Here is a 15,609-nt window from a genome sequence, read left to right on the forward strand (position 1 = left end):
TAGGGTATGAAGGTCATTTGAAAAAAAAAAAATGTCCTTTTAAAAAATGTTTCCATCTTGGTTTGGGGCTCCTGATATGTAACCCTCAGGGAAAATGTGTTCCTCTAAATCCTGGAGTGTGACCCACTTAAGATGTTAATATGTGTTTTTCTTGATGAGTTAGCACACATAAACTATATGCCTTCAAAGAATTTGAGAAATTTTGTCTAACATGGAAAAGCTGAGTTAATTGCCATAAACATAATGGAAACATAGGACTGGCGTGGTGGCTCATCCCTATAATCCAAGCAATTTGGGAGGCCCAGGTAGGTGGATCACCTGAGGTCAGGAGTTTGAGAACAGCTGGCCAACATGGTAAAATCCGTCTCTACTAAAAATACAAAAATTAGCCAGGCGTGGTGGTGCATGCCTGTAGTTCCAGATACTAGGGAGGCTGAGGTTGGAGGATTACTTGAACCTGGGAGACGGAGGTTGCAGTGAGCTGAGATGGCACCATTGCATTCCAGCCTGGGTGACATAGTGAAACTCTGTCTCGAAAATAAAAATAAAAATAAATAATAATAATAATGGAAGCATAAAGTTAGGTTTCATTCATTTATTTGCATCGAAAGGAAAGATTGGTTTGTCTAGTTTCATCAAATCCTACGTGAGAAGAGTTTATACTGCAAAAATCAAGTGTATTATATAACATGATAAAATAAAGATCAAAATCATGACGTTTTTATGCTTGTGGTTCTAAGCACAGTGTGAGTGTTTCAGTTTTTTTTTTAAAGACTAGATTTTGGATATGTATTGAACAGACTTATCAGTGTGATTCCTCGAATCAAGAACATTTGAGAACGAAGTTCTCACAGACACTTGAATTGTTGGAACCTCAGTAGCTCACATCATTGAGCTAAATTTATATGCTAAAGTTAAAATTACAAAAACACAACTCCAAAAAGGACATTGCTGATTTGTTTAAGAAGTGGGATTATTCAGCCTTAAACTAGACATGTGAATTGAATAGAGAGAAATTAGAGGCTGTATGCATTTGAGACTCAATGAAACCACATATTTAAAAAAAACTCTAATTCACAGGTTGGGAAGGATTACAGTTTTTTTTGTTTTTGTTTTTTTTCTAGAAATGAAGTCACAATTCAGAAGGGATTTATAGAGTTTGATGAGTATAAATTATGTTTTACATTCCTGAAGCAATGCCTTTGGAGTATAAACTTTGAGATACATATGATTTCTCAAGCCTGCCTTTCTAATCAGTGTGGCTTAGTTTGAAGAGAAACTAATTATGTTAAAATTGATGTATAGCCATTGCTAAGATAATTTATCTTGGAAAATTTGGAGCAAAATATATAAATATAAATCTCCAAATGATTCTGAAGTCTCTGGCTATGAGACTAAACTTTAGGCCATATTTGAATTTCAGTGGCTCTATGGAATTATATTCTTTATCACTATTGACATTGAAGTTGACAGTCACTCAGTATCCCAGCTGTATACCTGGAGCTAGAGTTTGATGTGATCTGATGGAAACAATTCAGTCTACTAAATACCATGGTTTTCATTTATTTGATTCACAAATGTCAGTGAATAGCACCAGGCCTAAAATTGTTGATCTTTGCATAAATAGACTGCTTTTTGAATTACTTTTCAAAAAGTAATTTACTTTTGAAATTACTTGATTTTTGAAATTACTTTGATTACTTACTTTTGAAATTACTTTGATTACTGCTGAATATCCATAATATTGAATAGTTAAGAAGGGCTACTTTGCTAGTGTTATGGATTAAACATAATTTAGCTGGATGGGCATGGTGGCTCACATCTGTAATCCCAGCGCTTTGGGAGGCTGAGATGAGAAGATCACTTGAGGCCAGGAGTTTGAGGCCAGGAGTTTGAAACCAGCCTAGGCAACATAGTGAGACCTTGTCTCTAAAAATAATAAAAATAGGCTGGGTGCGGTGGCTTACGCCTGTAATCCCAGCACTTTGAGGGGCCGAGGTGGGCAGATCACTTGAGGTCAGGAGTTCAAGACCAGCCTGGCCAGCATGGCGAAACCCCATCTCTACTTAAAAAAAAATACAAAAATTTTATTGGTGTGGTGGTGCATGCCTGTAGTCCCAACTACTATGGAGGCTGAGGCAGGAGAATCGATTGAACCCAGGAGTCGGAGGTTGCAGCGAGCCGAGACTGTGCCACTGCACTCCAACCTGGGTGACAGAGTGAGACTCCGTCTCAAAAATAAATAAATAAATAAAAAAATTTTTTGAAAAAATGGCCTTGTGAAATATGAAACTATACTTAGATAGGTTCACTATTGAAAGTAAAATAGACACTCCAAAACTTGTGCATCTTCAAAAATGAATCCTAGTGATGATGGTTGCACAATGTGAATGTACTTAATTCCACTGAAGTGTAAACTTACAAGTGGTTAAAATTTGAAATTTTATATTAGGTATATCTTACCACAATAAAAATTCCACTTCAGTGTACACAGGAATGGACCCTGGAAACAATGTTGGAGTCTCTGATGATTAATCAAGAGAGCAAGAAAAAATAAGACCCCGTGGCACATTCAGGTTAGTGGGATGATAGTTAAGAAATATATGAAAATATAGTAGCATAAAGATATTACGTAAAAACAATGATAAGAAATTATGGAATAAAGAATACAAGGGACAAAGTTTCTGGACAGTAAAAGGACTAAAACAAAGTGGAAAAAAGTGATGAGAAGGTTAATGAGGGTTGGGGGGCAGTTAATGTATAATACAAAAGTGATTCCGTGGTCATGTGACAAGCAGATCCCCATGACAGTGAGAAAGTCATCACACTGGTTTTCAAATGCAACAGTAACTAAAACTGGCAAATGAAGATCATATGAGCAAGTGGAGTCAAGCCATACAATAGAAGGTGACCTACCAACACAAAATTGATGAAATATTGCAGTGAAATTGTTTGAAAATAAATGCATTCTCAATTTTAAAGAGCATGGGGGGGCCTAAAATTGTAAAGTTTATCTCATATTCAGTGGGGCGAGGATTGTAAACTTTAGTTGTATTCTGCAATTATCTATTTTTTTAAAACTATTTTATTCCCATTAACCATTCTGTCACTTGGAAGCAATTCATGTTCTAAAAATATCTGTGATTTTCTTTCTCACAGTATTATAACAATTTATGTAAAGTGAAAACACACTGAAACGATAATATACATCTTTAATGGAAATATAGACTTATATCAAAGTGTAGATACAGCAGACTGCTTAACACAATGACTGATACTTCACATCAACAGCAGGGCTGTGGGAGAGAGGGCGGGATAAGAGAAGGATGGGCCTTTACTATATCTATTACCTGCCATTTTACTGTACAGAATTAGACCATATGCCACGAGTCCTCCATGTGTAACAATAAAAATGAATAATTTTAACAGCTAATAGTAAATATTTTTTGAGACAGTCTCACTCTATTGCCCAGGCTAGAGTACCATGGCACAATCTTGACTTACTGCAACCTCTGCCTCCCAGGTTCAAGTGATTTTCATGTCTCAGCCTCCTGAGTAGCTGGGATTACATGCACCTGCCACCACGCCCAGCTAATTTTTGTATTTTTAGTAGAGACTGGGTTTCACCATGTTGACCAGGCTGGTCTCGAACTCCTGACCTCAGATGATCTGCCAGCTTTGGCTTCCCAAAGTGCCGGGATTACAGGTGTGAGCCACCACACCCTGCTCAGCTAATAGTTATTGACTGCTACTGTATGCTCAGTATTTCGCTATGCATAAGTACATTACCTATTTTATTTCATTTTATTATTTTATTTTATCTTTACATTTCTCCAGGGAAGTAAGCACAACACCAGGCTTATTGAAATAACTTAAAGCAGGTAAATGGCAAAAATAAAATAAGGGGACTCATAGGTAGGCCTAACCATTTACCACTTCCTTCAGTATAGCCCTTTCGATCTCCATGTTGCTCTTCTTCATTTTTTATCCCTTTCCAGGTTGCCCTGGTATTTGTTTTTTGCCTCATTTCTAAGGCATAGTACTTTTATTTTTGTCTGAGAAAAAGGGACCAGATAAACACACAATGAGGTTTGTCTCAGAGCCTGGATCCATGAAGGAATGGCACTGCCAGTTGCCCTTCAGCTGGCAGGCACCCCTCAGCTGCTTTGACTCCAGGTAGCATGGAAAAGAGATGGAAATGGACATTAAAGTACTTCTGGTGCCATGCACTGAATGCTATATTTTCTTATTTCCCACAATCCCCTATGAAGTGAAGAAACTATTTTCATCTCTATTTTGTAAATGAGAAAACTAATGCCCTGAAAATAGGAGTGAGTTTCTTTAGGTCATACAGCTAGTGGGTTAAAATTCTATCCTCAGTTGCTCTGGCTCCACAGTCCCTGCTTTTTCCATGGTATCATGCTGCTTCCTTAAAGGGCTAAGTTAGCCTTGTTAGGAGGCTCTCCCAAACTGTTTGATAAGATGGCATAGAACTACACCTGCTTGATTGTAAATCTTGCCTAAATGGAAAGCAGAGCCTCACCTGTGACCTGCTTGAATTGCCCTCCTTCAAAGAGGTGGAACCTAACATTTTGGAGGTCATACCATAGCAGATCCTGCTCCAACCTTTTATTGAACTACAAACCCTGAGTATGACTTCATCTTTCAACTGTGTTTTTTAGCCTTCTCACTAAGGGGCTGCCAGGGATTCAGTTGTGCCAACAATTACCAGCGTCCAGGCAGTGACCCTTCTGTAATCACTGCCCACTATGTCCCCAGTATATAGGATAGGATCCTTTGTTATGTGCTATCACAGAACACTGTTCTTTCAAAGTACATATCTTAGTAGGTAACTATATATTCGTTACAGTGATCATTTACTCTATATCCACTACCAGCTTGTAAGCTCCATGAAAGCAGGGTCAGTGTCTGTCTTCTGTATTGCAAACACTCAGAACAGTGCTCAGTAAGCATTTGTTAAATGCATGAATGCTTTTCCATCAAAGAATCAGATGGTTACTTATCTGGCCATAAAGAAAATACAAAAAGGTTGTCTGTGCCTTGGATAAATGGGCCTAGCTGTGAGGCCTGCCCAACCATTTGTTTGTTAGAGAGCGAAATGGTAGAAAAATGCTGATTCTTGCTCTGCTGCTCCAGGCTTTGGAGGCCTTAAGCTTCCCTGAAAGCAGACATGAGCTCAGCTTACCTCTTTCTGGTGGTATTTGATTGCCACCTTTAACTTGGCCAGGTCATGGTACTTCTGAGGGTCAAGCTCTTCACTGTGGTCATCTCGATGATTGAGGATGATCTCCAGTTCCCTGGAGCTCCGAGCTTGGTCCAGCAGGTCTTTGGCAAAGAGCTTGCACTGCTGAGAGAGCTCCTCATACTCGGCCTTGAACTCGTTCTCCACCTTGCTGAGCTCCTTGAGCTCCCAGCCCAGGCGGAAGGCAGTTAGGATGGGGTCCTCACTTGATAAGGCAATGAGTGAGGGGCTTGCCAAAGCCTTATAGATGTTCAGTCGAGAGCGAGAGTGGCGCAGACTGTCTACCTCTGAACTAGACACACACTCCACACAGTTGCAGCGGATCTGGTGGGGCCGTGGGATAGTGACCCGTTTTTGGACAAGCAATTTAATGATTTCGTAGTTGTTGGTGTGGGCAGCCAGCATGATGGGAGTGATGTCCGGTGTGAACTCAGAGAACTGTGTGTCCATCATCAGAGTGGGGACCTAGGTACAAGAAATGAGAAGCATAGAAGGGCAGGATTAAAGTTTGGAGAGAGAAGCATAGGTCCTATAAAATGCTGGCAATTCAGGAATTAGAGTCTCCATTCTCGTTTCAATTTTTTGACCTCCTAAACCTCCTTCCTTATAGCTAATGTTTATGGAACGCTTATTGTGTGCCAGCCACTATTCTAAGCACATTACATGTCTTTACTCATTTAATCTCCACAACAACCTTGTGAGGTAAATATTCTTCCCATATGAAGAAGCTGAGACACAGAGAGATTAATGAACACACCTAAGGTTACAAAGTTTTTAGTCAGCAGAGCCAAGATTCAAACCCAAGCAAGAGTCTAGAGCCGAGCTCTAGAGTCACGTTGTCAATTATGCAATGACAACATGCCCATTTCTGTCTGAGACATACTGGAGAATACAGAGGAGTAAAGGACATTTTTTCCTGACCTCCTGGAGAATTATTTGGGTAGAGCAAACTTACATAAAACTGATAACAGTACATAGCATATCTGCTCAGTTCCAAATGGGCAGTAGAGGCTGCAGGAATATTTATTTGAAAGGCTAACGACAACCAGTAATCTTCAAGACCGTATCATTAAATCAAACCCCGGGGGCTGAAGAGAAGATTCCCTCAAATGATTACATTAACTTTGTGTGTGTATACACACACACACACACACACACACACACGTATATATACACACACACACACACGCATATATATATACGTATACACACACACACATATATACGTGTATATACACACACACATATATATGTATATACACACACACACATATACACGTATATATGTATAAGTGTATATATACACACACACACACATATATATAACTTCAGGGGACCAAAGACCAAGGCGAGACAGGGTTCGTCCAACTTCCTGTAGGTCCCAGGAAGGTAAAGATAATTCGTTAGGGTCAGGAAGAAGTACTCTGAAAATGAAGACTTCTCGGCTTGGGGAGGGGATACTGATAGCAAAAGGACCATTGATAAAACTGCTATGTCCATGATGTAATGTTTAGTGTAAATAGCAGCGATGAAGGTGGGGGCTTCTTTGGGTATTCAGGGGCACTTCTGGGTGAGTGCGCAGAACCTGATCAATGAGTTAAAAAATCTTTCAACTTTGAAATGTTTCTTGCCAGGCACGGTGGCTCACGCTTGTAATCCCAGCACTTTGGGAGGCTGAGGCGGGTGGATCATGAGGTCAAGAGATAGAGACCAACTTGGCTAACACAGTGAAATCCCGTCTCAACTGAAAATACAAAAAATTAGCCAGGTGTGGTGGTGGGCGCCTGTAGTCCCAGCTACTTGGGAGGCTGATGCAGGAGAATAGCGTGAACCCAGGAGGCGGAGCTGGCAGTGAACCGAGATCACGCCACTGCACTCCAGCCTGGGCAACAGAGCAAGACTCAGTCTCAAAAAAAAAGAAGTCTCTTTTAGGACCCAGTCTTTTCTCAGTCCAGTAGGGAAGCTGAGGCAGCTTGCTAGACTCACAGAAGAGTTTAAGTGTGGTAGGATCTAGAGCTAGAGAAGGGGAGGACTGGAATAGTCAACAGAGGCAACAGAGGCTTTATGAAGAGGTGGAGCCCAGTATCCAAAACATGGATAGGATTCCAGAAAATTGAGAAATATTGATTTTATTACACTTTAGGAAAAAATGTTTCAAACGTTCATTTTAACTGGGTAGGACAGACCGTGGATAATTGGGAGTCTCATCGAATAGACAAATCATGGGATTTTTGTTTTGTTTTTAATTTTCTTTATCTCTCTAAATAAGAGAGACAAATCGTGTTTTAATCAATAGGTTCTTTTTACTCTCAAAACTTCTTTAAAAAATAAAACAACAACCCACAGTTACTGGCTAACTGACAAAGGGATGAGTTACTGTTTTTCAACATCATTGCCTCCCTCCCACCTTGCACGCAGGATTCTCCAACAGGGAAGTGGCCAGAAAACATAGAGTAGTAGAAAGGTGGAGGAGGAGGAGTTTGCAAGAAATCTGTTTCCTTCACTGAGTGCTTGCATCAGCCTCTCAATAGTTGAAAGCTGACTGCATAATGGTCATTAATTGCTAGCATGGAACAGCGAGTAAACATTGTTAAACATTTAGAGGGAGCCGCTACAGACAAGACAGCAGGAAGTGAGCAACTGGCTCATAAAGTAAATTGGACATAGGAAAGAGTAATCTCAGAAATTAACATAAGCCTACAGGCTAAGGAAGAAGTAGGTCTGAGTGGGCCTGGAAATGAATATAAACACCATCAGCATAAAGCCTAGAGTTGGGAGAGATGGGGAAGTGAGAAATTTGTTACAGTCTCCCCAGGAAGAAGAGAGCTCAGATCTGAGGACTCTGCCCTTTCTTTGGGCAGAGGCCTTCCTCAATCTGTGTCTGGGTCTGAAAGTGTTGAGCAGAAGGGAAGAGAGGCTAACCTGTAGCACAGGATTTCCTGCGTTAGATTGGGGGTATGGGTCTGCTTCCTACCATGCTATTCCTCCTTCCTCTCTCTCTCTCTTTTGCTCTCTCTCGCGCTCTCTCTCCCCGTCTTCCTTATTCTTTCTACTTTTCTTACTCTTTTCCTTTCTTTTCTTCCATGGCAGTGCTGCCAGTCCTGTCTAAGACACACAGCAATACCTGTGAATAGTGTTTAGCCCCACTTGTCTGATACAGCCAAAAGGTTGTGGTTGTTCATGTGTAGAATAATGAAATGCTTTCTGAAACTATCTGGTTATATTGTCTAAAAAGGAACTTTATGATTCTCCATTTGACTTCCTGAGTACCTAACACTAGAGAGGAAACCTTTTAAAAAGAAAACTAGTCTACAGTGACCAACCGTGCCCTCCCACCCAGACTGTTTTTTCTCCTCCTATCAGTGTTGCCACTCACAGGTTGCTTTCTGTGTGTATATCCTTGTGGATTCCCTGTGTGGAATGGTCTCTCGCCCCATTTCTCTGCCACTCAAGGGCCATTGCAAGTTCTGACTTCTTCAATAGCTCCTCCTCCTAACTTTGAGCTTATCTCTTGCTCTCCACTCAGATATTGTGGGCACAAGGTTACATGCAAGAAAATCACTTTTCTGATGTTGTCTTATATTACTCTCAAATTACTTCACACATGTACTTTTTGCCTCCTTGATAAGGTTATGAGCTCTTTGAAGGCAGAGTTGTCCTGGTCTGCTCTTGTTTCCCCTATGGCATCTAGCACAGTGCTAGACGTACAGCAGACACTCAGCAAACATAAATTAAATTTCCTATTTTCACATTAAGGAATTGACTCTCTTGGGCCAGGCGTGGTGGCTCACGCCTGTAATCCCAGCACTTTGGGAGGCCGAGGTGAGAGGATCACTTGAGTCCAGGAGTTCAAGACCAGCCTGGGCAACATAGTGACACTCTGTCTCTAAAAAAACAAAACAAAAAACATTATATTAGCTAGGTGTGATGGCAAGCACCTGTGGTCCCAGCAAGTAGGGAGGTTGGGGTGGGAGGATTGCTTGAGCCTGGGAGGTTGAGGCTGCAGTGAGCTGTGATCATGCCACTGCACTCCATCCAGCCTGGGCAACAGAGTGAGACCGTCTCCAATAAAAAAATAAAGAAAATAAAAGAGAAATTGACTCTATTGTTTACAAACCTGACTCCCACAATTTGGGTCAATATGAGCTAATTTCCTTGGACCTCTCCTTCCCATGTCCAGCTGAGAAGGCAGACATCCCAAGACTCCAAGAAGGGTTAGATGGCTAGCTTTGCAGGGAACTACTGTGAGGTCTCACAAACTTGCAACATTTCTGCCTGTATTTTTCACAATTCCATTGCTTCAAAGTGGGGACTGATCCATAGAGTATGGGTTTCTTTCTACTCCTTCTACCCCTTCTGCTTTGTTCTCCATCATCTTGCTGTTTTGTTTTCTGTTTTTCCTTCCCAGGCTGTGCAGAGACCATGGACTATCATGAGAACAGTCAAAGTAAAGGAAGAGAAAGTTTTTTGTTTTTTTTTTTTTTTTTTTTTTTTTTTTTGAGGCAGAGTCTCCCTCTGTCGCCCAGGCTGGAGTGCTGTGGCGCGATCTCGGCTCACTGCAAGCTCCGCCACCCGGGTTCACGCCATTCTGCTGCCTCAGCCTCCCGAGGAAGAGAAAGTTCTATAATGAGGGTCAGAAGATTCTGATAATAATCTAGATTTTATGACGTTGTCTAAAATACAGGCCAAACGGGTAACAGAAATGAGGACCAGGTGTAGGTATATATGTATAATTTGGGTGAGTGAATGATAGAAACTGGTAAACTGCAGAGACCCTCTCAAAGGGGGCAGCTACTACTCAGCTCCTGTAAATTGTCATAAGCACAAGTGAGGAGCAGTGTTATAAATTTTTGAAAAGAAGCCATAAACATGGATTTGGGGGTAGAAGCTCTTAAAGTTATAAATGTTGGCTCAAAAATTTTAAAGACAGTGTGCAGGCCAAGCAAAATACATATGTGAGACCCATTTGGTTTGAGTGAACCAGTTTGTGACCTTCGTGCTAGCACATAAGTTGTGAGACTAAAAAGAGATGGGAGAAGATATTGGACATTTAGGCAAGGGCCAAATGATAAAAGGCCTCATACGCCACGCTAAGGAATTTATATATTATCTTTTGACCACAGGGAACTACTGAGGGTTTTAATCAGGAGAGTGGCATAGTTGATTAGTTTGGCCACAGTGTGGGAAATGGGCAGTGGTAATCATGCTCATAAATGTTTAACAACCAGCTCTCCACAGGGGAGGAAAAAAGATCCTGTTTTTTGGTGTTTGCCAGTTTTTGTGGTGTAAATACTCCCACTGTGGCCAGTTTCATGCTACCAATATGACATCATGGAACATGGAGTTGGGAAGAGGAGTAGATAACCCACTCTCGCCAGCTGGCCTGAGCCAGCTCCAAGCACACCACCATGTGTTTCAGAATAAGACTAGTTAAAAGATAGCATTAGTTCAGGTGAAGAGATGGCAAGGATCTTAAATTAGATAGTGATTCTAGAGATAGACAAAAAATAACAAATGTAAGGCATTCATTGGATGTGTCAGGGAAGGGAGGGAGAAGAAATCAAGGGTATTAGGTCTCTAGATTCCAATGCCTGGTTGAACAGTAGTGCCACTAATTGAGATATTGCATACAGGAGCAGGTTTAAGGTTTTTAAAAGTTCAGTTTTGTGCTTGTTAACTTTGAAGTCCCTACTGGAAAAGCAGCAGGAAATTGTATAACTCCAGCATGAATCTTGAAGGAGAAGTTAGGGTTGAAAATATAGATGTGAGAGTCTTCAGTCAGTAATAGTAGTTGAAACCAAGAGTGGACAGGGTCGGCGTCTGTCTGCCCTTGTTTCCTCACAAGTGACTCCACCAATCTACTCCAAGGACTCTGTCCAGCCCCAGTTTCCAGGGCAACCGAGGCTTGAAATAAGAAGCACTTAGGAGGCCTGCATCACGTTCCATCATTCCAAATTCCTACTGTTGAGGCTTTTGCAATGGGACATTCTTGTTCTGTTTGTTTCTTAATTGCAGCTTCTACCGCACCTGTGTCCTAGCTTTTAAAACAAGGCTTCACCCTTACCTGAGTTTCTGGCCTAATATCTCAGGCCTCTTTAATGAAATGTGGCTGTGAAGAGGAGATGAGGCTGCATCTTGAGCACCTTGATTAGATCATGGGGAGGACCCAGGGAGGAGGAGAGATTATAGACAAGGGAAAGAGGGGGCTTGTGGGTAGATCAGGGTGCCTGAAGAGATGAGGAGGGATGAGGTCCAGAGCAAAGGTTGGGGTGAGGTGGAGGTTGATCTTGGTCTGGAATAAGGATGCCTTATCCTCAGAGACTGGAGGAAAAAAGGTGAGTTGAATGGAGCTGTTGGTAAGTTTGTTACTGAAGAGGGCTGGAAGCTGAAGTACTTCCCATCTAAAAATGCAGTTTTCTCATTGAAATGGGAGGTGAGATCAGATGCTTTGAGTGAGGGAGGAGAAGTTGGAGGGGTGTGTGGAGAGAGTTCAATGTATGGAAGACTTGCTCAAGGGAGAGAAAGAGGAAGTTGACCAAAGGAAAGTAAAAGGATGGCCTCACAGTCCTGAAATCTTGGGTAAATTAGCAGCTGTAAATTTGTAATGGCAATGATGCATGGAAGAATGTGGCTTTTTTTTCTCTCTAGCAGTTTTGACAGTCCAGATGTGGGGATGGAGAATTCTGATTTTTGGATAGATTCAGGATTGTGGTTTTGCCAGTGAGAGGAAGTTGAGTATGAAGTAGTTCAGGTGATTGCACTTGAAGACCAGATCAGATAGGTAAGGGTAAAAGTCTGGGAGGAAATGGAGGCATTGAGGGACTTGAGGTCTCTTTGAAGTCAAAGGGCAGAGAGAGTAGGCAAACTGGGAGGATAGAAGACTGTGGACAGAGAGTAGGGTGCTAGTGGATATGCTGTCCACAGTGGAGCAGTGTTGAATGATGACCAGCTGTGGGTTGGTCATGGGCACAGTGGGCTGAAGTAGAGTGGATGTGGAGGTCAGTGGAGCGGGGAAATCAAGGAGCTGATGGGTCAGGATGCTGGCTGTATTGTCCACATGGGTGGGTGCTGAAGTCATTCAGGGTGATGACACATATTGGGCTGGAGAGGACAACTGTGATCTAGAGGCCAAGATAATCAGAGTACTTTGGATAGTGACTAAATCAGCAGATGATCAGGAGATGGAAAGATCAGGAGATGTGACTGTGTCCACATTGTTTTGAGGAGGGCTTCTGAGAGGTGAAGCCAGCTGGACTTCCTGGGTCGAGTGGGGACTTGAAGAACTTTTCTGTCTCATAAGATGTTTGTAAAATGCACCAATCAGTGCTCTGTAAAAATGCACCAATCGGCTCTCTGTAGCTAGCGAGAGGTTTGTAAAATGGACCAATCAGCAGGACATGGGCAGGGACAAATAAGGGAATAAAAGCTGGCCACCCCAACCAGCAGCGGCAACCCGCTTGGGTCCCCTTCCATGCTGTGGAAGCTTTGTTCTTTCGCTTCTTCACAATAAATCATGCTGCTGCTCCCTCTTTAGGTCCGTGCTATCTTCAAGAGCTGTAACACTCACTGCGAAGGTCCGCGGCTCCATTCTTGAAGTCAGCGAGACCACGAACCCACTGAAAGGAACCAACTCTGTCCACATACTGGGGGCTTATCCAGGATATTGCCACGTGGTGAGTACCATCGGACCCCTTTTGCTTGCTATTCTGTCCTATTTCTCCTTAGAATTTGGGGGCTAAACACTGGGCACCTGTCGGCCACTTAAAAGTGACTAGTGTGGCCGCTGGACTAAAGACATGGGTGTCAGGCTTTCTAGGAAAGGGCTCTCTGACAACCCTGGACTCTTTGGAGCTGGAAACGTTCGTTTGCCTGGAACCAGCTTCCGCTTTACTTGTACTTCTGGGCTGAGCCGAAGGTCAACAGAGAGGAAAGCCATTCAGCTCTGGAGTCCTGACAAAAAGTTGGTTGACCCTGCAGCCATGAGCTGAACTCTCAAAGTCACGTTACCCAAGCAAGACTCGCCCATCTATCCTATCTATCCTGACCCTTGCCTCCTGGGTCCTAACACCTGTCAGACAAACTTTCTCTGACCTCTCTTCTCCGAGACTAGTCCTGCTTCTAAAAACCACTCCCTGTCTCTGGTGCTTTTCTAGTTTCTCCTGTAAGAATGATTTCTAGTACAATTTTCAAGACTCTGTTCCTTTCTTTAGGCACCCAGGCTCACCACTCAAAGAGACATATTTTTTGCCCAAAGCCCCATCAGAGGGGGAGACTATCTGAAATTTTAGGATCCCTCCTCAGACTAGCAGGTCTAACAAAGCCTATTCCTGAAGCTAAGAGATGGGGAACCTCAGAAATGATATCCTTCCTATTCATATGATGAGAAGTGAGGACAAAAGGCGTCACTCTTCCAGTCCTGGATATCCCTTCCCTCCCTTGGGGTATGGCCCTCCACTCCATTTTTGAGGCATATCATCTTTATAGGATAGGGGTAAGGTCCCAATACTAACAGGAGAAAATGCTTAGAACTCTAACAGGTTTTTGAGAATGCGTCAGTAAGGGCCACTAAATCTGATTTTTCTTGGCCCTCTTTGTGGTCTAAGAGGAAAGGCAAGGGTACAAGTTTTCAATAATGCATTGGTAAGGGCCACTGAATCCGATCTTCCTCGGTCCTCTTTGTGGTCTAGGAGGAAAACTAGTGTTTCTGCTGTTGCTTTGGTGAGTGCAACTATCCTGATCAGCAGGGTCCAAGGACCGTTGTGGGTTCTTGGGCAAGAGGAGGATCTGCTGCTGCATCGGTGAGCACAGCTATTCTGAGCAGCAGGATCCAAGAACTGTTGCAGGTTCTTGGGCAGGCGGGAGAAACAAAACAAATCAAAACCACGGGCGGTTTTGTCTTTCAGATGGGAAACACTCAGGCATCAACAGGCTCACCCCTGAAATGCATCCTAAGCCATTAGAATCAATTTGACCTGCAAACCCTGAAAAAGAGGTGGCTCATTTTTTCTGCACTGCTGCATGGTCCCAATATTCTCTCTCTGATGGGGAAAAATGGCCACCTGAGGGAAGTATAAATTACAATACTATCATGCAGCTTGACCTTTTCTGTAAGAGGGAAGGCAAATGGAGTGAAATATCTTATGTCCAAGCTTTCTTTTCATTGAAAGAGAATCCACTATACAAAGCTTGCAATTTACATTCCACAGAAGGACCTCTCAGCTTACCTCCATATCCTAGCCTCCCTACAGCTCCCCTTCCTATTAATGATAAGCCTCCTCTAATCTCCCCCACCTAGAAGGAAACAAGCAAAAAAATCTCCAAGGGACCACAACCCCCCCCCCCCCCCAAGGCTATTGGTTATGTCTCCTTCAAGCTATAGGGGGAGGGGAATTTGACCCAACCCGGGTACATGTCCCCTTCTCCCTCTCTAAAGCAGATCAAGGCAGACCTGGGGAAGGTTTCAGATGATCCTGTTAGGTATATAAATGTCCTACAGGGTCTAGGGCAAATCTTCAACCTCACTTGGAGAGATGTCATGCTATTGTTAGATGAAACCCTGGCCTTTAATGAAAAGAATGTAGGTTTAGCTGCATCCCAAGAGTTTGGAGATACCTGGTATCTTAGTCAAGTAAATAATAGAATGACAGCTGAAGAAAGGGACAAATTCCCTACCAGTCAGCAAGCCGTCCCCAGTATGGACCCCACTAGGACCTTGACTCAGATCATGGAGACTGGAGTCACAAACATCTGTTGACCTATGTTCTAGAAGGACTAAGGAGAATTAGGAAAAAGCCCATAAATTATTCACTGATGTCCACCATAACTCAGGGAAAGGAAGAAAATCCTTCTGCCTTCCTTGAGCGGCTAAGGGAGGCCTTAAAAAAATATACTCCCCTGTCCCCCAACTCCCTCGAGGGTCAATTAATCCTAAAAGGTAAGTTTATTACCCAATCAGCCTCAGATAACAGGAAAAAGCTCAAAAAGCAAGCCCTAGACCCTGAACAAAATCTGGAGGCATTGTTAAACCTGGTGACCCCAGTGTTCTATAATAAGGACTAAGAAGAACAGGCAGAAAAGGAAAAGCAAGATCAGAGAAAGGTCACAGCCTTAGTCATGGCCCTCAGACAAACAAAACTTGGTGGTTCAAAGACGACAGAAAATGCAGCAGGCCAATCTCCCGGTAAGGCTTGTTACCAGTGTGGTTTGCAAGGACACCTTAAAAAAATTGTCCAACGAGAAACAAGCTGCCCCCTTGCCTATGTCCACTATGCCAAGACAATCACTGGAAGGCACACTGCCCCAGAGGACAAAAGTTATCTTGGCCAAAAGCCCCCAACCAGATGTTC

General features: G+C 42.7%; 1 protein-coding gene across 1 annotated transcript in view; it reads right to left on the reverse strand.

Annotated features, from left to right (window-relative positions):
* TRPC5 (transient receptor potential cation channel subfamily C member 5) overlaps nucleotides 1–15,609 on the reverse strand; it is a 319,448-nt gene that overhangs the window by 140,135 nt on the left and 163,704 nt on the right. The window contains exon 3 of the mRNA XM_025373393.1: nucleotides 5,207–5,728. Coding sequence (XP_025229178.1) covers nucleotides 5,207–5,728 — 522 coding nt within the window. The remainder of the gene's footprint in view (nucleotides 1–5,206; nucleotides 5,729–15,609) is intronic.

The sequence above is a fragment of the Theropithecus gelada genome, chromosome X, assembly GCF_003255815.1.
Source record: "Theropithecus gelada isolate Dixy chromosome X, Tgel_1.0, whole genome shotgun sequence".
NCBI classification, from domain to species: domain Eukaryota; kingdom Metazoa; phylum Chordata; class Mammalia; order Primates; family Cercopithecidae; genus Theropithecus; species Theropithecus gelada.